The sequence below is a fragment of the Gracilinanus agilis genome, chromosome 2 (genome assembly GCF_016433145.1).
Source record: "Gracilinanus agilis isolate LMUSP501 chromosome 2, AgileGrace, whole genome shotgun sequence".
NCBI classification, from domain to species: Eukaryota; Metazoa; Chordata; class Mammalia; order Didelphimorphia; family Didelphidae; genus Gracilinanus; species Gracilinanus agilis.
Window position 1 is genome coordinate 5464830 of NC_058131.1, and position 24261 is coordinate 5489090.

The 24261-nt window shown below is 57.6% G+C and overlaps 1 protein-coding gene and 1 pseudogene across 1 annotated transcript; one reads left to right on the forward strand and one right to left on the reverse strand.

Moving 5' to 3' along the window:
• Positions 1-910: 910 nt before the first annotated feature.
• On the reverse strand, positions 911-24049 carry DDX1 (DEAD-box helicase 1). Its single transcript, XM_044663006.1, has 26 exons — positions 24014-24049; positions 21729-21780; positions 21181-21244; positions 19040-19069; positions 16987-17083; positions 13447-13494; positions 11973-12056; positions 11674-11757; positions 10893-10969; positions 10501-10573; positions 10343-10419; positions 10101-10215; positions 9153-9291; positions 8595-8655; positions 6936-7034; positions 6616-6705; positions 5901-6089; positions 5085-5136; positions 3918-4064; positions 3482-3573; positions 2403-2475; positions 2248-2320; positions 2114-2156; positions 1759-1854; positions 1550-1670; positions 911-1117 (listed from the first exon to the last, which is right to left on the reverse strand). The coding sequence occupies exons 1-26, from the start codon at positions 24027-24029 to the stop codon at positions 987-989; spliced, it is 2223 nt and encodes a 740-aa protein (XP_044518941.1). The 5' UTR covers positions 24030-24049; the 3' UTR covers positions 911-986.
• On the forward strand, positions 14830-15263 carry LOC123236645 (annotated as a pseudogene).
• Positions 24050-24261: the final 212 nt, after the last annotated feature.

Below are 24261 nucleotides of genomic sequence, written 5' to 3' on the forward strand. Positions count from 1 at the left end.
GCAAGCCCGGCCTTGGGCAGAGCTGGGCTGGCAGCCTGGGGGTGCTCCTGGCTCCCCGGAGATGGGCCTCGGGCCATCCGCCTGCACCAGGTCTCTCCCCAGCCTTGTGGGGAGGAGGCTCAAGCCCGGGGTGGGGGGGTCACAGGAAGGGTTTAGGACGGGACACCCCAGGAGCTGGCTGAGGAGGGCCAAGCGCAGGGCCCAACCCAGGCCTTCCAGGGAGCCCCTCAGCCTCGGGCCCTCCAGCGCTGGCCCTTGGCGCCCCTCAGGCCCTGGGAAAGGCGTCACCAGACACGCTGCCAGAGGGGGGGCACCCCGAGATGCACCAGGAATGCCGTCAGGGCTCAGGCCTTGTGGAGGGTGCGAGGGGAGGCGGCATCACAGCCCCCCTGGGGGTCCCTCTCATTTGTGGGAACCTCCTAAGCCCAGGAGAGAGGCTGTTCACATCCCCATTTTAAGGAGATGAAAGGGAGGCTCCAGGAGGGCCGCAGTGGGGGGGATGGCAGAAGTGGGGGGGCTTCTAGGACCTGCTCCGAGACCCTGATCAGAGCTGCTGGTGAGGTGGGCAGCCCAGGGGGGAGGAAGATGCCCCCCAGTGCCCGCTGCGGCCTCATGTTCCTTCCCACACCCACCGGGCACTGCCCCCCATCGAGACCCCATCAGGGGGGTCTGACCGCACGAGCGTGTGGCGAGCCTCGTGCCTGCCTGACCCAACGCTAGTGGCCACATCTTGTGGGGCTGGACTTGCCCAGAGACAAGGTTCTCGGCCTGCTTGTGAGGCGACCAGGGCAGAAGGGGAGCCCCTGCCACCCCCCCATACTGAGCCGGGCTCCCCCCGGGCCCCTCCCTCCAGACCGTGGTCACATGCCCGGCCCAGCTCGGACACGAGTCATGAGACGACCCAGGCGGGTGTGAGCACGCGGCGGCCAGGCCGGTCCTTTTATTGTGGACAATCGACAAGCGGGCCGGCAGGCCGGGCGGCCTCCTCAGAAGGTCCTGAAGAGCTGGTTGGGCAGGTAGCCGAGGTGCAGGAAGGACGTCTGGGCCTCCTTCTCGAGGGCCGCCAGCTCCTGCACGGTGGGCGCCAGGATGTCCACGTGGCCCTTGTACGTGCCCCCTGCCGGCACACACGCGTCAGAGCGGCCCCAGCACGCAGCCACCCCTCCCCTGGCTCCCCCTGGGGGGAGGTCGGGGGCCCCGGATGCCCAGCTTCCCCGAGGGAGTCCCTGCTTCTGTGGCTGGGAGGAGGCTGGAGGCTGACATCCTGAGCCCAGGAGAGAGGAAGCCCGAGCCGCTGCCGCCGCAGCCTCCTCCTCCTCCTCCTCCTCCTCAGACCTTCCTCCTCCTCCTCCCAGATTCTGAGCGGGTGGTTCACATGCACTTGGGGGGAAGGAAGGAGGTCTGGATGCCAGCCTGGAAACCTCGTCCTTCTAGAACTGCCTCTGGGGGTCACCCACAAGCTCTCTGCCCGCCTCCCCCGCGAGCTGGGGCGCACGGAGGCCCCAAACTCCACCGGAGCCCCCACGCCGGGCACGGCCCCGCGGCTCACCCCCGGCGGCTCTCTTCTGGCCGTAGGTCACCTTCCCGTCGAACTCGTCCACGGGGACTTTGATGTCCGGCTCCACTTGGGAGATGGTGCAGTTGAGGTGCTCCTCGATCTCGGCCAGCAGCTGCGGGCAGAGGCCGCGTCACCCCCCTGCGAGGAGCCCCCTGGACACCCCCAGACGCCCCCAGCCCCCCGACCGAGAAGAGCCCCACCTGCATCTCGTTGTACCAGATGGTGCAGCCGCCGTCCTCCTTCAGCCGGGTGTTGTAGCAGCCCTTCCCGCGGCTACTGCAGACGTGGTACCAGACCTGAGTCCGGAGGGGACACAATGGGGGGCCTGCCAGGCCATGGCCAGACACAGAAGCCCCCCCAAGCTGGCAGCAGGCACTGTTCCCCGATAATGAAACCCCCACCATGGGCCGGGACAGAGGAACCCTGTGTGGGGGCGCCGCAGCGAGCGGGGGCCCCCCCCGAGCTCTCTGAAAGATGCCACAGAAATGGGGGACAAGCAGCCCCCCTCCACACGGGCCCAGAATGGGAGGGGGGAGACGCGGCTGCCGGGATTACCTTCTCCTTCTCTGTCGCCACCAGGGACACGGCCAGACCCATCCTGCAATGGCCACAGAGCCCCGGTCAGAGCAAGCCCCGGAGGGTGTGGGGGGGCCCGAGGAAGCCCTCCCGCCCCCCGAGGGCAGCTGTACCTTTCTGCCCGGCCAACTCGGCCGATGCGATGGACGTAGTTCTGCTTCTCGTCGGGCAGGGTGACGTTGATGACTGAAAGAAGCAGCGAGGATGACCCACACCGGCCAGCCCTTGGCCCCCCTCGTGCCCGGCCCCCAGAATGGGGCGCTCTTACCGTAGGGCACCCCGTGGATGTCGATCCCTCTGGCAGCCACATCAGTGCAAATCAGAAACCGAACGTCTCCTTTCTGCGGACCGAGAGAGACAGACAGACAGCGAGGAAAGGCAGAGACTGGCACGAAGGCCAGCCTGCCGAGGGAGCGGCCCCGTCCGGCCCAGCCGGACCCTCAAGATGATAGGAGGGCCGAGTCTCAGACTCCAGGTCTTCCGCCCCCCTCCGGCACCCCAAGCTTGCCCTCCCTCCCGGGGCCCCCCCGGCCTTCGCCTCCAGCATGCTGCCTGGCGGACCGAGATGGGCCACCCGGAGCACCAGCCTCGCCTTCGCAGCGACACCAAATCCCCAGAACCCCCGAGAAGCCGGGAGGGGAGGGCGGACGCCATCCAGGCCCCTGAAGCCCCCAAACCCTGCAAGGCTGCCCTCCCCAGGCAGATCTTCCCGCTGGAGGGGGGCGTAGAGAACGGGGTGCCAGCAGGCTCAGAGACGCCCCAGAAGACACAAAGTCTCCTCCCTCTGGGACTGCCTCCCCCAGCCCAGCCCAGCCCAGCCCAGCCCAGCCCACGAGCGCCGTCCAGGCCCGGAGGACGTCTGGCCTAGCAGCTCCCCGAGCAGCCGAGGCTCCGAAAGGCGGCCTGCCTTGTCCAGTCACACACGTGGGGCTAGAACTCGGCTTCCGGGCCTGCTCGGCACCCTGCTGTGGCCCACGAGCGGTACTGTGTGCCCGGCCCGTGCCAAGGGGGCAGCACCCAAGCAGCAGCAGACTGGAACACCCATCCCCGTATGGCTGGAGAAGGGGGGATGGTGCAGGCTCGGAGCCGGCCCAGGAGCCGCCCGCGCTGCCCGGGGGGCTTCCTAGAGATTTCCTGCTCTGCCCTAGCAATGGCCGTCCAGAAGGGGATGGGGGCGGGGGCCTGGGTTCAAGTCCTGACCCAGCGCTTACTCCCCGGGTGAGCCTGGACAACTCGTCGTCTGTCCCCACCCCGGGGAGGCACCAAGCCCGGGAGGAGCCACTTTGTGCCACTTCAGCGCCCCGAGCGAGCGGCTGGAAGGTCCTGATCCGCCCCCAAAGCCCATACCTTGAACCTCTCCAGGTTTTGCTTCCTCTCGTGAGGCTTTCGGTCTCCGTGAAGACAGACGCAGGAGAACTGGTGGCCCTTCTTGTCCGGACCTGACAAAGGGCACGTCCGGCACTCAGCCCGGCTCACTGGAGACGCTCTCCAGAGCTCGAGGGCCCGCCGTGGGCCGGAGCGAACCAGCCGAGGCCGGCGGAGCTCGTGGTGCCCGCCCCAAGGGCAGGCCTGACCCAGAGGGCCGACTCAGAGGCTGGCACAGGTGGGCGGGTGCGAGGAGGGACAGAAAAATGAGAGAAGGCGGCCCGGACGCTGCAGGAAGCCTTCCCGGCACGGAGGATTCGTTCCCCAGGAAGGAGGGGAGCGCCTGCCAGTCTGTCAGTCAGTCTGTCTCGCACACACGCACACACGCACACACGCACACACGCACGGGGCCGCTCACCTCCGCCCTGCTGCATGAAGTACTGCTCCAAGTTGTCGCAGTCGATCTTGGTCCTGCAGAAGACGATGGCCTGGTCCATCTTGTGCTCCTTGATGGCCCGCACCGTGTACTCCCCCTTCAGGATCTTGATGGCTTCGGACCACATCTCTGAGAAGCGACACAAGGGACGAGATTCCTGCTCAAGCCTGGCCGGCACTGGCCGGGGACCACGCGTCGATGCACACGCGTGTGGAGCCGCGGGCGGAGCCTGGCTAAGGCCGGGCGGCCTGTCGGGGCGGGGGGAGGCGATCGAGGCAGGCGCTTCCCCGCAGCAGGGACCCACGTGCGAGGGGGCTTTGCGTGGTGATAAACGTTCAATTAAAACCAGAGCCGGAGAGCCGTCGGCTCCCTGCCGTGCTCCGCGGGATCTGGATGGCTGTAAACCAGCCACGTCTCTCCCGGCAGGCCCAGAGCTCGGCTCTCACGGGCCCAGGGAGGAACTCCCAGGATGGAGAAGGCAACCTCCGATCTTAGAGGTGCCCCCAGCACAAAATGGCAAGCCTCGAACCCAGGCCTCCTGCCTCCAAAGCCCACCCCAGGCGGCCTCCCAAGGAGAAAGGAGAGGCGAGGAGGGTCTCAGGAGCCAGCTGGGCCGCAGGGGAAGCAGCCTGCTTTTCACCCTAGTCTAGGCGGATTCTCCCTGAAGTAAGCTGGGGGTGGGGGGACATGAGGCTTCGCAGTGGATGAGATCACCCCAGAGAGGAGCCCTAACGAGGGAACGAGAAGGCCTCGGCCCACACTGAGCCGCCACTCGGCAAAGGACATCCCACCACACGGTCCCAACAGACGGCCGGGAGCAGAGGAGGCAAGCCAGCCTCGGACGCCCCCCGAGGGCCTGCGCTCTAAAGCCGGGTGGGCCCCCACGACAGCAGAGCACGCCCCGTCTTCTCCCACAGACCCCTGAAGCTGCTTCTGCCCTCCCAGATGATCTTGTCTTCCCCTCGCCAGAGGAACGAGCGGCCCGGCCTGGCCCGGCCTTCCCTGGCGCCCCCGAGTCAGCAGGCCCAGAGCTGCCCCCATCGCTCAGCTCTCTCTGGGTGCTGAGCTGGGTGCCAGGCTTCATGGGCATCCGGGGGCCTGGCACGACGGGACCGTAACTCCCCCCTGCTCGCTCGCTCACTCGCTCACCGGGGCTGTTGGCGCCTGGCCTCGTGTTATCTTTCGCGTGCACTTCGTCAGTCTACCAAATAACAGACAAAAAAGTCAACGGGATTAAAACATGCATTTTTTAGAAGACGACAGAGCAAGGGGCACCCAAGGGGGGCTCGGAGGACAGAGAACCAGGCCTAGAGACAGGAGGTCCTGGGTTCAGCTGGACCTCGGACCCTTCCGGGCCAGTCCGTCACCCCCACTGTCCAGTCCTCATCTATGGCACCGATTCTAAGGCGGCAGGTGGGGGTTAAACATGTAGCAGCCCAGGGGCTTGGTGAGCCCATTTGGGTTTCCTTGGCTTTGCCTCGCCTTCTCTGGCCCCTGCATGGACGAGGACGCCGAGGCCAGGTCTGAACTCTCTCAGCGTCCTCGAGCTGCCCCTCCCACTTAAAGGGCCAAACAAAGGCCTTCACCAGCACGATACCCAGCTAGGAAGGGTCTGAGGCCAGACCGGAACCCAGACCTCCCGTCTCCAGGCCTGGCTCTCTGACCACTGAGCCACCCAGCTGCCCCCAAGTTCATTATTTTTAAAGAAATCAAAGTCATTCAGGGATCAGATCTCCCCGTCTACCGCTTGGCTCCTTTTTTCAGGTCGGGAGGATGGAAATCGGACAGAGGGAACGTCCATCGCTAACCCCGAGCAGGAGCAGGTCCTGGGCAGGGAGAGGGGAGGGGACGGGACCCTCGTCTCTGACAGATGCTGACCTATAAGGAAGCAGCCCAAGAGCCCCGTGGGAAGGACAGACCCCCGCGGGAGGGCCCCCAACCCCCACGTTCCTTCCCAGCCCGTACCCGGATGTGAGTTTTGCCCAGCCTCTCCCACAGTCGGTCCGTTTTGGGGTTCACAGGAACCACAACGTGGTGCACGGTTTCGGGGACAGAATCCTCTCCTTTCAGGTCCACCCAGGTCGGGAAGTGCATGATCTTTTCCGAAAGCTTCTTGACATCAAAAGAGTGCAGAGTGGCCGAGCAGACGATGACCTGGAAGCACCGACAGCGAGGCTCGCCTCACCGGATGGCCCATCACCAGCAGCCCCAGAAAGGCCGCGGCCCGAGCCGGCGGAGGGCGCACAACCCGGGGCTCCCCTCGGGGGGCCTTTTGGAGCTAAGCTGGTGCTAAATCTTACACAAATGCTGTTGAGACCAGCGAAACTACCAATAATACGGAAATACGGAAATCCTGACCGATGACACATTAAAGCCAGCGGAAATGCGCGTCGGCTATGGGGGGGGGATGAAGGGGAAAGTAAGAAGGTGAATCGTGGAACCGTGGAAAATGTTTCTAAAAAATGAAACAATTTGAATTAAAAACAAAAAACAGATGCTGTTGAGGCAGCCAGAGGGCTCGGTGGCTAGAGCTCAGGCCAGACTGGAGGTCCGGCTCAGATTGGGCCTCAGACTTCCTCGCTGCACCCCAGTTCTGCCTCGGAACTCGCCCCCATCAGGGAAGAGAAGGGCCCCAAGAGCAGGCCCCGAAGCGGCCGAAAGGCTTCCCCGCCGGCAGTACCTGCAGTCTTTTCCCATCCGAGGTGATCTGAGGAATCTGGTTGTGGATCCTGTTGATGAAGTCCGAGTAGCCTTGGGAAAGAAGCCCGTCCTGCAGGAAGACAAGGCGGCGGCGGCCCTTCCGTGAGTGGCCCCGATGCCAGCACCACCCTCAGGGCTCCTTGGGAAGAGGCCCCCCCCCCCCCCGGGCTGAGACGGGTCTGGAGCACGCCCTGCAGTGCCAGAGCCCCAAAGCCCATCTCGGACGCCCCGGCACGTTCCAGACAGGAGGAGCTGGTTCTGCTCCCCTCCCCGAGCCCACCTTGGCCAGTCCCTACTCACAGCCTCATCCAGAACCAAGAAGCGGATCTGGGATAAGTTGAGCTTCCCGGTGGACACCAAGTCGTCCAGCCTTCCTGGAGTCCCGACCACTATGTCCACCTGCAGACCCCAGGAGAGGAGGTGTCAGCCCCAGCCCAGGAATCCCCCCAGAAGCAGAGACGTCATGAGAGAGCTCGTCCTCAACAGCCGGGGCCGGGGAGACAGCCGGGCGGCAGGAAAGGTGAACCTTCCTTTCCGGAGCAAAAACCAGGCGAGAGAGGAAGGGGGTCCTCATCCGGGTAGCCTTGTCTCTGGCTGACTCAGGCACGGACTGCTGGACCCGAATCCCCATTCTAGAGATGAGGAAACTGAGGCCCAGCCCCTAAGCCCAAAGGACTGTCACCCCACTAGGACGGGTCAGACTCCGACCGGGGCAGCTGAAATCTCCCATCGTGCCAAAGCCCGGAGGGGCTGCGATCTGCAGCAGTGGATACCCTGGGCCATCCCAGAACACAAAGGGGCTCCTAAAAGCAGAGGGGAATCTGGCCTCTCTCACTTGGCCTTGGCACAGTCCTGTAATGTGTTGGCCCGTTTGCCCACTCCCCACAGGGCAGTGCCGGCCCTGGCCTTCCAGGCCCGCCGGACATCTGAGGGAGGATGGGGAGCATCGGCTGACACACGGGCACAGATAAACCAGACTGGACGCCCGGCAGGCCTCTGCCAACCCCCAGAGCAGCTCAGGCAGGGGGCCCATTGAGGCTCGTGCCCTGCTCCGGCCACTGGCACGACGACTCGGAAAGGGTAAAGCCAGATGTGCTGAGGACGGGGAGCTCCACAGCTCGGACCCCGTGAGTCGGGCCACGGCGAGTCCCTTCTGTGACTTCTGCTTCTTAATCTGTAGAAGGGGGTGCTCAGGCTGGGGGCCCTCTGAATGCGGCTCCAAGAATTCCCTGTGAAGAGCCCCGAAGCCGGCAGAGCCACGCTCCAATGGCAGGCCCGGCTGCAGAGCACCCAAGTGTGGAACGAAGGAGAAGATTCTTGCTCTCTCCCGTCCATCCACCACCCACGCAGGGTCTCGGCATTCGGAGGGCAGCCACCACAGGCCCTGGGCTGAGCCGGAGGCAGGGAGACCCTGGGGCACTCGTGCCCCCACCGTCTGCCTCAGCTTCCTCAAATGTAAAGCCAGGATGACAACGAGGGCAGCGCCATCCTCGGAGCCGTTAGGAAAGCCCGAAGGCCCGCAGCAATGCCAGGGAACATGACGGTCTTCTCTAAGAGTCTCTGCCCCGGTCAGCCCGCTGCCACCCAGCTAAGCCTTGGCCGGCACGTACTCCAGGCCATCCCCAGCAGCCCTGGTGAGGACGGGGACTCCGGCCAGCCGGCCTCCGACCCCAGCCCCAAGCCCAAGATGGAGCCTGGAAGAGGTACGTGCCAGCCAGGTCAGTCCAGGGCAGACGGGAGAACCTTCCCTGCAGGGCCAGCCAGTGGCCCGGGGTCTCTCCTGCGTCCCTGTCCAGTCCCTGGCATGAACTCTCCGTCTGACATTGCTCAGTGTTTCTCCTCTGACTGAGGGGAGAGCCTGGAGGCGGCAGAGCTCCCAGGAGCGGGGTGGACTGTAGGAGGGAGCCGAGGGGACCCCGAAACCCCCACCAGAATGCTGCTTGGGGAAAGAGAACTCACCCCTTGTTCCAGGATAGAGAGCTGATCCCGGGCAGCCACCCCACCAATGATCAGGAGCTCCCTGAGAGAGAGAACAAGAGTGGGTCCCGCCTCGCTCGAAGCCCAAGGTGGACCCCCCCATCCGCCCAGAAAAGGAGCTCAGGCCGGGCTTGTGGTGCCACCCGGTGCTCTTTCCTCCTCCTGCCCAGCCCTGGCAGCCCCGGAAGTGGTGCCAACAGGGACAACTTGGACAGAAGCAACGGCGACAGCCAGGATCGAGGCCTGAGCCGAGTTGGGGCTGCCTAGGACGGTCCGGGATGTCGTGTGAGGACGAGGCTCCCCCATACCCCCGCATGAGCCCAAATTAAACCCGACACCCCAACTTTCCGTGCCTGCTGCGTGCAGCCTCCTCGGCAGCCCCGGCTAAGGGCCTCCCATGGCCTTCCCCGCCGGCCCGAGCTGCCAGAGGCCAAAGGAGAGGCCGGGGAGCCCGCCAGGACGGCGTGAGGAAGCTGGGAAAGGAGCCCCCCCGCCCCCGGGCAGAGAAGTGCCTCCGCAGGCCGCCGCCCGGCTCGCTACCTCAGCTTCGGGTTGTCGACGTATTTCTTGAACTGCTTCACGTTGTTCAAGGTCTGCTCGGCCAGCTCACGTGACGGCTCCACAATGAGCGCTTTCGGGGCGTTGGGCAGGAACTTGGTCTGAGCCACCTGGGCGCTTCCTGGAAGGCAAGAGCCGGAGGGGGAGCTGGCAGAGGCAGAGGGGCCCCCGACCTCCAACGCCCTCCTGTCACGAGCCCAATCCGGGCCCGATTCCACCACCTGCCCCAGCAGCCCCCGCGTCTTTGATCTCGGCCCCCCAGCAGATGAGCCTGAAGAAGAACTCGAGCCTTGTTGTTGTTAAACCCCTTAAATCTCTCTGAGATTCCGTACTAAGTATCGGCTGGGGCTAAGGGACTGGTCCAGGGTCACACGGCTAGGAAGTATCTGAGGATGCACTTGAACCCGGGCCCTGCGTCCGTTGCCTCGTGCCCCCGCCCCAGGCCTGGCATTCCACCTGCCCCAATCCAAGCCTGAACGTTCCTGAAAGACTTCCCGATTGGAGAAGATCCATCTAACGGATCCCGGCCCCATCGCTGCTGTCTCCCGGGAGCCCGTGTTGATCCGACCACATCAGAAAGGACAACAACGGGCCCCTCCGCTGGGAGGCGGAAAGTCCAAATGGCAGCAGGCCGTTCCCTCAGCAAACAAAGGCTGGACAGGGCCTGGGGGCCGAGGCCCGTAAGGGTCACTGGTGGCGGCCCCCGTCCTAGTGATGCCCGTTGGGGGCTGGCGGCCAGGGAGAGGTAGAGGCCTGGGCCCGGCGCCAGTGGAGCCCCCGATGGCAGACCTCCCCCGTGGGGGTGGAGGGGATGGAGAGGGGCAGCCCCAGAAGCCAAGGGAAGAGCCCTCCCAGCACCCCCGGCCTCTCTGACCGTCCCTCCCCCTCCTACAGCCCCTTCCGAGACCCCCCGAGCCCCTGGCGCGGTACCTGTGTGCTGAGACTTCACAACGTGGCCTTCGGAAGCCTTGCAGAGACCAACAAACCCATCTTTGGGGGGAAACTTAAATTCTTCTTCCCCAAAGTTAAATTTCAGTTCCGCATTCTAAGGGGAAGGAGGAAGTCAGCCCTGGGCAAAGAGCACCAGCAGGGCCCAAAGTGCCAACCATTCATGGAAACGCGAGCCCAGCGCCCGCCGCCACCACGGCGCAGCTTCCCGGCTGGACGCCTACCTTCAGGACGCACGCGGCGAAGAGCGCCTGGTTCTTCAGGTGTGCCGGTATTTCGAAGGCCAGGCCGAGCTCTTTTCCTTTGAAGAAAGTGGCCAGAATTAGCCGAGGGACCCCCACCCGCCCCGCTTCCCCCCCCCAAAGCCCCCCGCAGAGCTCACCGTTTTTGGAAAACTTGACCTGCCCTTTGTCGATGTCCAGGTAGCATCCGATCGTGTCGTGCATGGTGAACTCCTAAGGGGCAAAAGGGGAAAAGCGCCGCCAGGCTGGGAAGGGAGCTCACCCGTCACAGGAACTTCGGGGAGGGCCCACGAGTGTCTGCGGTTTAGTCCGCGGCTCCACGACGGGCACGGGCTAAGCTGGGCACAAGCCGGGCCCCCTTCCCAGCCCCCAGGAGACGGATATTGGGGCTGCAGAGTCAAGGCTGGAACAGGCAGCCTTTGCCTGGAAGGGGACCCGTGTTCACAGGCCAAATGCACGGTGAGAGGAGGTGCTTGGAGCAGAGGGGAACCCCCAAACGTTTCACGGATCAGCGGCCCGAAGGTTGGCTCACCTCTCCGTAACCATCAAACTGCTTGTTGTGGGATTTCTTCCCGGTTCCGCCAAAGCCAAAGCCAAACTTGTCTGTGCCTGGGTGAAGAAATTCTCCTTATTACAGGGAGACGAGCCTGTCCCTGCACCCCCTCCATCGGAGCCATCTCCCTCCTCAATAGCCCCAGGCCTGCCCCAGCATCAGAACTGCCGCCTCCCCAAACGGGAAAGTGAGGAAGGAGTTTCCATTTTAAAAAAGGACACGGGTAGGAATGGACATTCAAAGACAAGGAAGGTAGTGAGCTCTCCATCATTTCAGATCCTCCATCAGAAGGGAAACAACCACCTTCCAGAAAGGCTGGAGAGGCGCCTCCTGGCTCAAGGATAGAGTCTGAGGCTGTGTGGGCTTCGGATAACTGCCACAGAAGGACTACATCGGGAAGGAATACTCTGGAATTGTCTAGCCAAGTAACCCCCTGGTTCTGGACAGAAAAACAGAGTCCCAGAGAGCCGGGCCACAGCCCTGGGCTGCCCAGAAAGCAAAGGAAGGGAGGTAGATTCAAACCCAGGTCTCTGGATGGTAGCCAGCACCCCGTGGTCAGCTCATTTTAGAGGAGGGAGACTTGGGGATCAAACGCCTAATTTTTAAAGTCACGGTTCAGAGTCCAATGATGACTCTCCTCATGTCCCGTCTCTTCGGCTCCACTGAGGGAGGCCGGGCCAGAGCTGCCAGCCGGGGATGTTGGCCTCTCCCGGCACCTCCTCTCCCATCCCACGAGCCCCAGCCAGAGCCCAGCACGCACCCAGATCGAGGGAGGCCTGGGAAGCCGACCAGCCGACTCGGCACAGCCCTTGGTCGTGGCAGGACACCTCGTAGTAGTATTTGCCTGAGAAGACAAAGCACGTTCGAGAAGATTCTTCCTGAGGCCCTGGTGGTTCCCCTCAGGAGAAGGAAAGCTCCTCGAGGTTCACCCTGACCCATTTCCACCTACATCTTCCCCGCGCCAGGCACCGGGCCTGGCAGACTGTCAGCGCTTAAGGGATGCCCCCAGCTGCCCCCCAGGAAGCGTGGCCGGTGGGCGCAGCACCCGAGGGTGGCTACCTTTTATCACTCCTTTCGTGGACCTACACCCATGCCACTCCTTCACTTCTCGGCTCTGGCAACAAAGACCGTCAGACCCGATGGCTAGAGGGGAGAGAAGAAGAACGTGAGGACCGCCTGAGGGGAGATGCTCACCAACACAAAGTCACCAAGTCATCGAAGCAGGCACAGATAAGGCGAGGGGACCGACCGTACCCAGGGGGTGCCCAGGGAAGAGGGCCTGGCACAGAAGGAAGCACGCTCGCCCACTCCCTGGTCACCCGATGGGGCCCCACCTCGAATGGCACCGAAACCAAGGAGGCCCCTGGGCTGGGGCTGCACTCGCTGTGGCGATCCTCACGACTTGCCATCTGAGGCGCAGCAGTGAAGGCCCCCCAAGTCTCCCTTTTGAGAAGGCTCTGAATCTCCCAGCCCGTTCCACTTCCCTTTAGTACACCTGCTCGGTTTCAATTCCACAAACATCCTGCCCGTGCCAGATGCCCGCTGGCATCACCTCGTCAGCCTCTGCTGGTGTCCGGCCTTTCCCCATTCAATTCTAAGCCCCGTGAGGCCAGGGCCGGCCTGTCTTTTCTTACTGGGATCCCAGAGCTTAGCCCAGCGGCTGGCACACAGGAGGAGCTTCGTAATCACGGACTCTCAGCCTCTGAACACTGCCAGCACTCACTGACGTTGCTGTCTGGAGGCCCCCTACGGGCCCTCCCCTCCCTCTCCTCAGCCCATGGCGTGCACACACGAGCACAGGACTGATTGCAGAGGCTGAAGGTCGATGCCAATCTTGGAGAGAGGTGGGCAGCGTGTGCCAACTCCCAATCCACACTGGCTGCTCTAAGTTAGCTCTGCTGGAGGAGATCTGGGTAACGAGGCCCTGCCCGAAGGAGTCCTCCAACATGTGCTCACCGAGTGAATCACAGAGGAACGAATCACTGCAGGAAAACATTTCGTAGCTCTCCAAGGCCTGGAAGCCACAAACTGTCTGACTTTGCAAACATCAACTAACTGACAAAAGTTAACATTTGTGGCTCAAGTGGGATCACAAACACTTTCACCGATTCCACCCCAAATGTCTCTTTCGATGTCATGAAGTACCTGGTTTTACCTTCATAGAGTCACAAAGGGGCATGTAGGGGGCTCAGGGAAGAAAGCATCAGGCCTAGAGATGGGAGATCCTGGGTTCAAATCTGACCTCAGACACTTCCTAGCTGCGTGACCCTGGGCAAGTCACTTAACCCCCATTGCCTAGGCCTGACCACTCCTCTGCCTTAGAATTTTAAGGACTTAGAAAAAAGAAGTCAAAGAAGAAAAGTGCTGTTGCCATTCTCCTTCAAATCCTACACTGGAGGATGAATACACTGCTGTTACCAATAGACAAGAATCCAGTCAAACCTCAAAAAGGCAATAAATGGGCCATTTCTCCCTGTGCAGACGCCTCCTCAAACAAAGACACACACATGGACGGACAGTGACAGCCACTCACCAAAAGCCGATCCTCGGTCATATGGGTTCATCTGCCATTTGTTGAGCACTAAAGGAAAGAGAAAACCAAACCCCACATTTGAGGGGGAAGTTCACAACGGCCACGAGCCATCACAAATGGTTCTGACATCTTAATTCACTTCAGATATTCTCTCTGCAAACAATAGCCCCGGGGAGAAGGGCACAGAGCTAAGTAACTTCTCTTTTATTCAAGGGAAAAACCAAGATAGAAAGAGTTGGACACATCTGGAGCAGAGCCAGGATGAGAGCCTCCTTCCCCTCATTGGCCCCTCTAGATATGATGACCAGAGGCCATGGCCTCCTCCAAAGTCATAATATCACCCCCACTAATCAACAGAAATAGCTTTTCTTAAAAAATCAAGCCATTCTCCAATTGATAAATGGGCGAGGGACATGAATAGGCAATTTTCAGGTAAAGAAAAAGTGTTCTAAATCTCTAATAATTAGAGAAATGCAAATCAGAACAACTCTGAGGTACCACCTCACACCCAGCAGATTGGCTAATATGACAGCAAAGGAAAGTAATAAATGCTGGAGGGGATGTGGCCAAATAGGGACATTAATGCATTGCTGGTGGGGTTGTGAACTGATCCAACCATTCTGGAGGGCAATTTGGAGCTATGCTCAAAGGGCTATAAAAGAATGCCTGCCCTTTGATCCAGCCATACCATTGCTGGGTTTGTACCCCAAAGAGATCACAAGGAAAAAGACTTATACAAAAATATTCATTGCCTCACTCTTTGTGGTGGCGAAAAATTGAAAAATGAGGGGGTGTCCTTCAATTGGGGAATGGCTGAACAAATTGTGGTATCTGCTGGTGATGGAATACTATTGTGCTCAAAGGAATAAAGAACTGGAGGAATTCCATGTGAACTGGAAAGATCTCCAGGAACTGATGCAGAGTGAAAGGAGCAGAACCAGGAGAACATTGTACACAGATACGGATACACTGTGGTAAAATCGAATGTAATGGACTTCTGTACTAGCAGCAATGCAATGACCCAGGACATTTCTGAAGGACTTATGGGAAAGAACACCCTCCATATCCAGAGAAAGAACTGTGGGAGCAGAAACACAGAAGAAAAACAACCGTTTGATCACATGGTTCGGTGAGGATATGATTGAGGATGTAGACTCTAAGTGAACACCCTAAGGCAAATATTAATAATATGGAAACAGGTCTTGATCAATGATACATGTAAAACCCAGTGGAATTGCTCATTGGCTACAGGAGTGGGGTGGGAGGAGAGGAGGGAAAGAACATGAATCATGTAACCATGGGAAAAATATTTTAAGTTAATTTTAAAGACGTAATTAAAAAGAATAGCCTTCTCTCTGTTCTCTCGGCCTGGACGGCGATAGCATGGGTAAGTGCCATGGTCTTCATACTGCTAGAAAGCCAAGCCACAGAAGAGACCAAAAGTGGCACGACAAACAGTACAAGAAAGCCCATTTGGGCACTATCCTAAAGGCCAACCCTTTTGGAGGAGCATCTCACGCAAAAGGGATTGTCTTGGAAAAAGTTGGCGTGGAAGCCAAGCAGCCCAATTCTGCCATCTGGAAGTGTGTGAGAGTCCGGCTAATTAAGAACGGCAAAAAAGAAAAATCAGTGCCTTTGTTCCCAATGATGGCTGCTTGAACTTTATTGAGGAAAACGATGAAGTTTTGTTTGCCGGATTTGGTTGGGAAGGTCACACTGTTGGTGATATTCCCGGAGTCTGCTTCAAAGTTGTAAAAGTTGCAAATGTTTTTCTTCTGGCCTTGTACAAAGGCAAGAAGGAATGACCAAGATCCTAAAAATTATGTGATGTCTTTTTCATAGTAAAGAATTTTCATGTAAAAAAAAAAAGAACAGCTCTAGGTATTAGAAAATTCAGTTTCACGTTGAGCTGGAAGCAAGCATAGACCTTCTTTCCCAAAGGATCCTTGCTTCACATATTGGAAAAAATCCACTCCTCCCTCCCAGCCCCAGGAGCCCCATCCTCTTCCTCTGGTCTTCCTCGACTGTCCCCATGTGGGTCTTTAAAGCTCCTGAAACATCAAGCTACCAGCACGAGCCCCGTGCCCAAGGATCCCGGCCCATTAGAGCTCTCCTCGTTTCAGTTCGCCCATCAAACTGGGCCCTGCAGGGCTCTGAATGACTCCAAATCAGGCCATACTGATGGACGGGATCTCCTCATAGACAACTGCTGTTTGTTCCAACACTAGCTCATGTTATATAAGAGAGACAGGGCATGGATCGAGAATGGATTCTACAAACCTCGAAAGGCTGAGAATTGGAAAGAGACCTTCGAGGAGGACCTGAGCAAACCCTGTCCTTTAACAAATCAGGACGCAAATGAACAATTTTGGAGCCAGGAGATGCACACAGACTCGCCCAAGGTCTCCCAGCTGGCTGCCGCCCCGAGCCAGAACTAAGAGCCACATCTGTGGCTTTCTCGACCCTCCATTCCACATGATGCATTTGATTCTGAATCCAAGAAAACAGGCACGCTGTACCCCAACTGAAATCTTGGAAAAATCATGTATTCCTTTTGGACTTGAAACATTTTCTACTGAGGGATAAAAGTGTAAATCCCTGTTCAGCCAGCACTGAGTGCGAGTACTCCGGCCCCAGCCCTACACCTGAGCACCCAGAACAATGGTTCGCCCATGACAGACGCTTCAAAGACATTCACTCGCTCGCTTCTATGGAGCAAACAAGTTCGGTTCTCCACCTCTCAAGATCTTTTCTTAACCCTTGACCAACCTGTGGCATATTCAGTGAACAAAATGCCAGTAAATCACTTTGAAAACAAACCCTGAGCCCTGAGAAGATGGGATTAACTCTATCCTGCCCGTTTTTAGACTGAATCACCAAAGTGTGCACCCCCCACTTATCCTTAAGTATGGGGGGGAGGGTCTGAGACCCACATGTGTGAAAGTGGGTGACGAATCGGAATCGACCGACTGCCCCCTGGACAGTCCTAAGCAAAGCTTTAGCTCTAATCGGTCCACATAAAGTGGGAGGAAAGCCAGAAAGGGACGAAAGGAAAGGTCTTTCTAAATGGCACGAACCTCCTATGGAGAAGGGCTTTTGCTGAGGACTGCTTTCCCTTAGAACTACCATGTGGGTGAGTGAAAAAGGGGGACTCCCTTCCCGGGCCTTTCCTGGAGGTACCAGCCTCCGGAGGAGCCCCTCATCTGGGAGGAGGCCTTGTGGCTAAAACCCTTGTTAACTGACCCTCCGGCTGGGGCTTCCGGAGCCTGCTGGAGTAAAGCCAGGCCTTGAGCACAGAGTAGCTCGTTAAGCTAGACCTCTTACTCTGCCCTCTTCTCCTATCTCTACTTTCCCTCTTTCCCTCTATTTAAAAATAAATTGCCAGAAAATCATTTGGAATTGAGATAAATTAATTCCTGGCAACCGCACTCACATGTTCAGTCCAACCATCATTTTACCCTTTTACAGCCCCCTCAACTGTTCATCAATTCCGAAAATTCACTCAGTGAGAAGGAGAAATGTTCACATCTTAAAGAATACCTGAAGCTCCAGTTTTCACCGTCGTCTTCCCTTTCTTGCCCTCCTGCTGGTCCTTGAGGGTCTCATAAACTATCTGGATGACTGGAATGCTGAAAGCCTGGAGAAGGAAAAGACTCCACTTACCATGATGGAGCCACACAAAAGCTGAACGTGCAAACCACAGAGGGTGGACCCAAGGGGACCCTGTCCAAAGACCTCCCGAGTGTTTGCTGAGCTGGCCAAAGCAACACTGAATGAAGGATGGAGGCAAGATGGTGGCCTTTGAGGGACAGAAGTAAGAATGGGAGACAAATGGAAAATGTGGGCCTCCAGTCTGCCCGTCTGTCCTGAATCTCAGAGGGGGTCATGCCTCCACCTCGCCATCACCCACAAGTGCTGGGAGCCATCCTCCACCTCCAGGCTCACACACTCGGAAATCTTTCTTGGCCATCCTCCTCTTCCTCACCAACCCCCACTGTGTCCCACTCTGGGAACTACAGCCCTTCGCCCCAACCCCTCAGTTCTCCCCAAGGCCATCTCTCCTGCTCCATTCTTCCCCCTGACCCTTAGTGAACCCAGCACTGTCCTCCTCCTATGGGGTCTGGCCAAGCTTCGGCCCTGACATGGAATCACTCCCATCATGCCACCTTCACTCCTACATATGTGCTGCTGAACAAAGGTGGACACAGATCCAGCCACCATTCTGACTGGGTCCTCTGCAATAGCTGCTGAGGGTCTGCCTACTCCAACTGGCCACTATTTTCCTAAAATACAAATATGATCACATGATTCTCCCCTCCCTCTCCAAACACCCCAGTGGCTCCCTATTGCCTCCAGGAGCAAAAACAACCCTCACCTTGGTGTTCTAAGCCCTTCCTGACCCCCAGATTTGCACTCTCTTTATACCCTAGTCCAGTGGCTCCCAAACTTTCTTGGCCTCCCACCCCCTTTCCAAAAAAATATTCCTCAGCCCCCTGGAAATTAATTTTTTTTAAAATTTTAATAGCAATTAATAGGAAAGATCAATGCACGTGTGGCCATCACTGCCCTCCTGGATTGCTGCAGCACCTACCAGGGGGCGGTGGTGCCCACTTTGGGAATCACTGGCCTAGGCCCCACCAAATGCCCTGGGATTTAGTGACCTGGCCACCTCGCTGTTCCTTGAATTATTCTGCCTCCTGAGTGAGCATTTTTGCTGGCTACACCCCATGCCTGGAGCACTCTCCCTCCTCATTTCTGGCTTCCTTTAAGGTCCCATGAAAATCCTATCTTCTACAAGCAGCTTTCCTAAGCCTCTCTATCTTCTTTTTAAACCTTCACCTTCTATCTTGGAATCAACACTGTGGATGGTTCCAAGGCAGAAGAGTGGTAAAGACTAAGCAATGGGGGTTAAGTGACTGGCCCAGGGTCACACAGCTAGGAAGCATCTTGAGGCCAGGCTGGAACCCAGGACCTCCCATCTCTAGGCCTGGCTCTCAACCCACTGAGCCACCGAGCTGCACCTCCTCCACCTCTCCCCCATCCTCTCTGAATTCTAGGCCTTCCCTCTGTTGATTCTCTCCTCTTTATCCTGGCAATATCTTGTTTGTACCTGGCTGTTTGCTTGTGGTCTCCCCCATTAGCCTGGGAGTTCCTTCTGAGTGGGGGTCACCCCCAGCCCAGTGCCTGACACACCACAGATAATTATGAAATGGTTACTGATCAATTAAGGCAATAAGGGACTTGGACCTGCAAAACTTTATTAGTGACAGATCCCCACAAGGCAGAGCGGGTAACTCCTGAATGTTTATAGCCCCCACATTCCACTGGAAGAAAACCTCTCAGGCAAGCAAACACCCCGAGGCTTTTTCTTTAAAAATCCTCCCCAAGCGCTCCATGGCAAAGCCATTTGAAAAAGCTAATTTAGCCATTTCTGGCAACAACAAATCACCTCGTCCCCTCCATAAGAACATGGAGCTCCCACTAATTTCCTCTGAGAACTGCAAGACTTCAAATATACCAATGAGGAAATCCCCAAAGTGCCTTCGGAATTCAATTCCGCAGCACTGCATAAACAGGGAAGTTTATTACTTACACCAGTCTTCCCGCTTCCTGTTTCTGCAGCCTGCAAGGTAGACAAATTGTGTACAATTAGTGAGCTTCATTGAACCCCCATTTACAACCCTCCCATTAGCACTGGTGCATCTGGACGGACTTGGCCACTTTCACTTTGAAGTCGTTTTTATTTCTGCTTTTCCTAATCCCCCAAAGGAGCCAGGCGAGGGAGGGCAGATGTCCCTGCCAGGCTCTTTCCAGAGGCCATGGTGGTGTGCCTTTGATCTCGGATCTCAAAGCAAGACGTGGAATGGGCAGGATGAGGGGGGAGATCCCTTGGGAAAGAGCTAGGCAGGTGAGGCCTAAGGAGAAATGGTTCCTCCTGGGGCTCAGAGGTGAATGGCCCGGTTTCTCCCAGCTAGTCCCTGAAGGTCAAATCAAGCTACAGACAGGAGAATTGGATGAAGAAACTTGAGACGTTTAGCCCAGGGAAGAGGAGATGAAGGAAGGAATGACAGACATCCCCTGTGTTTAAGGCTATCACGGAGAGGAGAAATCGATCTTATTCTACTGAAGAAAGAGAAGGAAACGAGCTCTAACAGGCAGAAGACATTTAGGCAGATTCAGGCACCAAGTAAGGAGTTATTCTCAAATGGAATCAGACAGTGCCAGGCTCCCCAGCAGCAGGGGTCCCCAACAGGCCAAGTGACCATCTAGTGGAGGACTGAAAGGCACCCTCTTTTTCAGCAACGAGCTGACTAGCCATTGAGGTCCCTTCCCAGCCTGACATTCTGTGGACCAAAAAGTCCAGACTAGAAATCTGGGCTTCCCAGCTGAAGCACAGACCAGCCCTGGCCTAAGAAACAGGGTGTGCCACAAAGGACTGGAATGGGACTTGAAGCCAACAGAGAGAACAAGGGGGACCTCGTAGGAACAACAGAGAATGTCCTTTGGGTATGTTTCTGCCAGGCTGACATCATGCCAACATAAGCCTCGTAGACCAGGGGCCTCCAACGTACAATGGAAGACGAGACACACAGTAACCTGTCTGAGAACTTGGCCTCCCTCAGGGAGAACAAAGGGGCTCTTGAAAAGCCTGAAGAAGCCCTACACAGGGAAAGAAAGGACCACCGAGTCACGAGCACAAGGCAAAAGGCAGCCTCTTGAGGTGCTCCCCAACCACAATCCTTTGGCTCCACTGGGCGCCAATAGTGGGCAGGTGCCCATCAAAGGACAAAGGAAGACGCTGGGCTGAAGGACAAGAACAAATTGAAGGGGAGGAATCTACCCCAGAGCCATCCCACATGGGCCAAACCTGGTGACCATAAACCCCTCCTGTTAGTTCAAGAAGGGACAGACGATGCCACCATGAGGGAGTTTAGAAACTCCTGCTGAGGGCTCTCGGGCTCTTGGCCATGAAATACTGTTATCTGAGTGCTGAGATTCAAAAGAGAAATGCAAATATGCCTAGAAGATGGCTGAGAATGAGGTCTGGGGCTCTGCAGCCCCTCTTTTATTCAGGGATGGAGCTCCTCACCAGTGTGCCTGTGGGGTGGGATTGGCCCAGCCCCTCTGGAAAGCAATCTGTAATGATGCCAGTCAGGTGACCCAAATGTCCACCTCCTCTGACTGGGTCAGATCCACATCCAGGCCTGACTCTCAGTGCACTCTAATTGTCGATGGCAGTGCTCTGTATGACCATGAGCTAGAAGCAAAGTCGAGGTGCCCCTCGATCAATCAGGCTTGTTACACCCTCTAACAAATGCTCACTGGAGACAAAGTCAGGCACCCATAAGAAGAGTGGCAGAATGACCTCGGGTCAAAGAGCGTGACCCATCTTAGGGAGCAGCAGGGAGAAGCCCTCCCCGGCTCCGTGGGCACTGCCGCCCAGGCTGTCACAACTGCAGGGACCACCCACCGATCGAGAAGCTCTGCCCTAGACACTGGAGACCCACCCAATCGAGAGGCCTTGATGCCAAGAAGGCGGGCTGAGAGGAGACCCCTGGAGGAGAGGAGAGAGGGTGAGGGGGCCAGCCAGGGCAGCCAGGCAGGAGGGAAGAAACGCATATTTAAAGAGGGTTAATGGCCAACAGGCAGCACTGATGGGTCAGGGCAGAAACCTTACTTTTAAACCTAAAAAAGCCCAAACTTATGTTTTATCCCAGAAAGTGTTCAACATACCATAAGCACGTCACCTCCTCCTAGGATAAGTGGGATGGACTCAGCCTGGATATCAGTTGGGAGGCTACGAAGAACCAGAGTATAAGAATTTTAGGGTGAAACAGATGAAAAATAATAATCCCGGCAGTCACCCAACTGCTCTTAAACCACATGAATTTAAGCTACATTAATGCACAGGGCCAGACAGACTACTGAAACACCAATCTGCAAACATGCATTACTTCCAGGGATAAACAAGGGATCGATGGTTTAAATAGTCCTGGAAAGGGCGTCCCTTACTGGGGCAGGGCAGGTCGGCCATGATGGGTAAAGTATGCTTTAGGCCAGTGATGGGCAAACTTTTTAAAGAGGGGACAAAGGAAAGGAAATGCTCATCTGTCAGTCTGTTTCTAAGGCAACTATTTCTAAGTTTCATTGTATTGTATCCTACTCGTTGTATTCCTCAGATTAGGAATAATGTCGCCTCACTGGATAGAACATTTCAGGGGGCTCCATCTGGCCCTCGGCCTGTAGTTTGCCCATCACTGCTTTAGGCTAAAGGTACTCACAGCCAGTCCATCTCCTCCACGGCTTGAGCAATCTCGGGCATGACACCCATTTCTGCCAAAAGAAAAAATGAATTCATTTAAAAACCAAGCAGGTGAATGAAGCCACTCATCTGCTCTTCCAAACAGGGAGAGGGGAATGGAGTAGAGACTCCTCATGGGGGGGTCACAGACGGGCACTGGGCGGCTCTTTGTAGATGGCCCCTCGGACAGCTGGCTGCTTCAGTGTGCCCAAGCCTGCTGTCTGCAGAAGGAATGGCAGAATGAGGGCAGATGGAGGGAAGGGCGCAAAGCTTGCAGGGACTGTCAGACGTGGGTTGGTAGATTTAAACTGCAGATGGGCTGGGGCTGGGGAGAGAACAGCCAGAAAGAACTCCAGTATGAAAACAACAGCAAGAAAACATTTGTTTAAATTAGCTGGGAAGGAGCCCAGGCCTGAAGTTGGGAAGCCACATCCCAGATGGGTGACCCTGGGTAAGGCACTTCACTCTATTTGCCTCAGTTCCTCATCTGTAAAATGAGCTGGAGAAGGAAAGGGCACCCCTGTATCTCTGCCAAGAAAACCCCAAATGGGATCACAAAGATTGAAATGACCCAACAGCTTCTCTCTCATAAATTAGCTAGCGATAAACTGATGGTGTGCTGAGTCAGGCCTAGAGATGGGAGGTCCTGGGTTCCAATCTAATCTTTCTGGCTGGGAGACCCTGGGCAGGTCACTTAACCCTCACTGCCCAGTTCTGACCACTCTTCTGTCTTGGAATCAATACACAGTGTCAATCCTAAGACAGGAGGGAAGGGGTTTGAAAAGAAACTGAAGATGTGGAAAAAGGGATAAAAGCCTCCAGCCAGCCCTGCTTCTCCAGAGGGTATTTCCAGGCTTCAGTATCCAGAGATCTCTTCCAGTATAGGATGGAGAGAAGGGCCTCCACCAGGAGGTCCAGCTACTCCATCTTCCACTGAAAGGCAAGTCACTGCTCTGGGAGCTGGACAACAGGTCTTCCAAGGTCCCTCCCAGTCTTGAATCTCTCCCCTTGTTCCCTCATCTAATCCACCTTATTTTCTCTAAGGTGAAATCTTCTGGACAAAAAGGTCCTGAGCTCCTGAGCAGACAGACCTGTGGAGCAGAAGCCCTGGCCACTGAAGAGTCCTTAGGCTCCTTAGGCCAAGTGTGCTCCCTCTGGGCCTAGACAGTTCTGGACATTCACCTACTGCCTCCCAGCATTTGCTCTAGTTCCTGGCCATGCTAGGGAAGTCTCCCCTTCCTTGGGGGTGGCCCCTGTTCTCCATATCTCCTAGCACATTTGGCTGCTGCTGACCATTGTGCCCCAGGCACCACACTGAGGATGGGCCCCTGTGAGGCTAAGGGACTTGCCCAGGGTCACCCAACTGGGAAGTGTCTGAGGCCACATTTGAACCCTCTGATCACTTCGCTGCCCCTTCCCCCAATTTATTTCAACAGAAACTTGCAGGGAACAAGGCCTGTTAGCCCTGGGTGGGAGGGTCCCCTGGGAGGCCCTCCAGGGTGGGTGTCTCTGCAGGCCCCGGAAACGGCCTGTAGCGGGGTCCATGGAGGAGGAGGTCCATCAGTCATTGAGGCAGGGTGGCCGCCCTGGTCCCAGGCTCCCCAGGCCTTGTAGCTGCAGCTTTCTGTGGCCAAAGGGGACCCTCCTCCCCCTCCTCTGAGCAGCTCTCCAGGCTCTCGCCAAGCACTCAGCCCCGACTCTCTCGGGAGCGCCCCTCCCCTTGCACCGAGAGAGGGGCTTTTCTGAGCGCATAAACTTGGCCATTTTCCCAGTGTCAGACTCAGGACACCCCTGTATCCCTTCTCCATCTCTCCTGCCCTCGTGGCCTCTGGGCGGGGCTCACAGCTCGCTCCCGCCCCTGCCTGGGAATAGACCGGAAAGCACTTCCGTGGGATCAGGGAGGGGGCACCAGTGCCAGGGTCACGTGAAGGTCGGGGGTCTGGCCGGGACTCAAACCTAAGGATCCCGGTCCCACTCCCGCGCCCCACAAGAGGGCTCAGGAGAGAGCCGGGGAAGGAGGGGATGCATGCGCAAAAGTGGAGGGGAGAAGCGCGTGCGCAAACGGGACGGGCCCAAGGAACCTTGGGGGAGGGGCGCGGGGACCAGGATGGGTCCGAGACTGACGGAGACCAAGAGAGATGGGGAAAGGGCCCGGCACAGAACGGAGCCGGGCCCCAGGGTCACCGACATGCCTTCCATCCCCAGTCTGCTAGTCTGCCCTCCTTTCGTCCCAACGGCTCGCTCTACCGGCCCCTACATACGAACCTGAGAAGGCCGCCATCTTAGCGTTGTCTGCGCCCCTGGAGCCTTCACCGGGTCCTAGTGCGCCTGCGCGCTGCGGGGGCGGAGCCGCTTGAGGCTTTTACGCTGCTCTAACTTCGGCCGTTGGGCGCACTGCGCCTGCGCAGCTCCAGGGAGGGCGTGGCGCTGCGGCCTTGCGAACTTAGTCTCCGCGGACCTGGGGCGTCTCGCGGCTTCCGATCCTGTCTTGTGAAAGTGGCGATTTCGGGGCC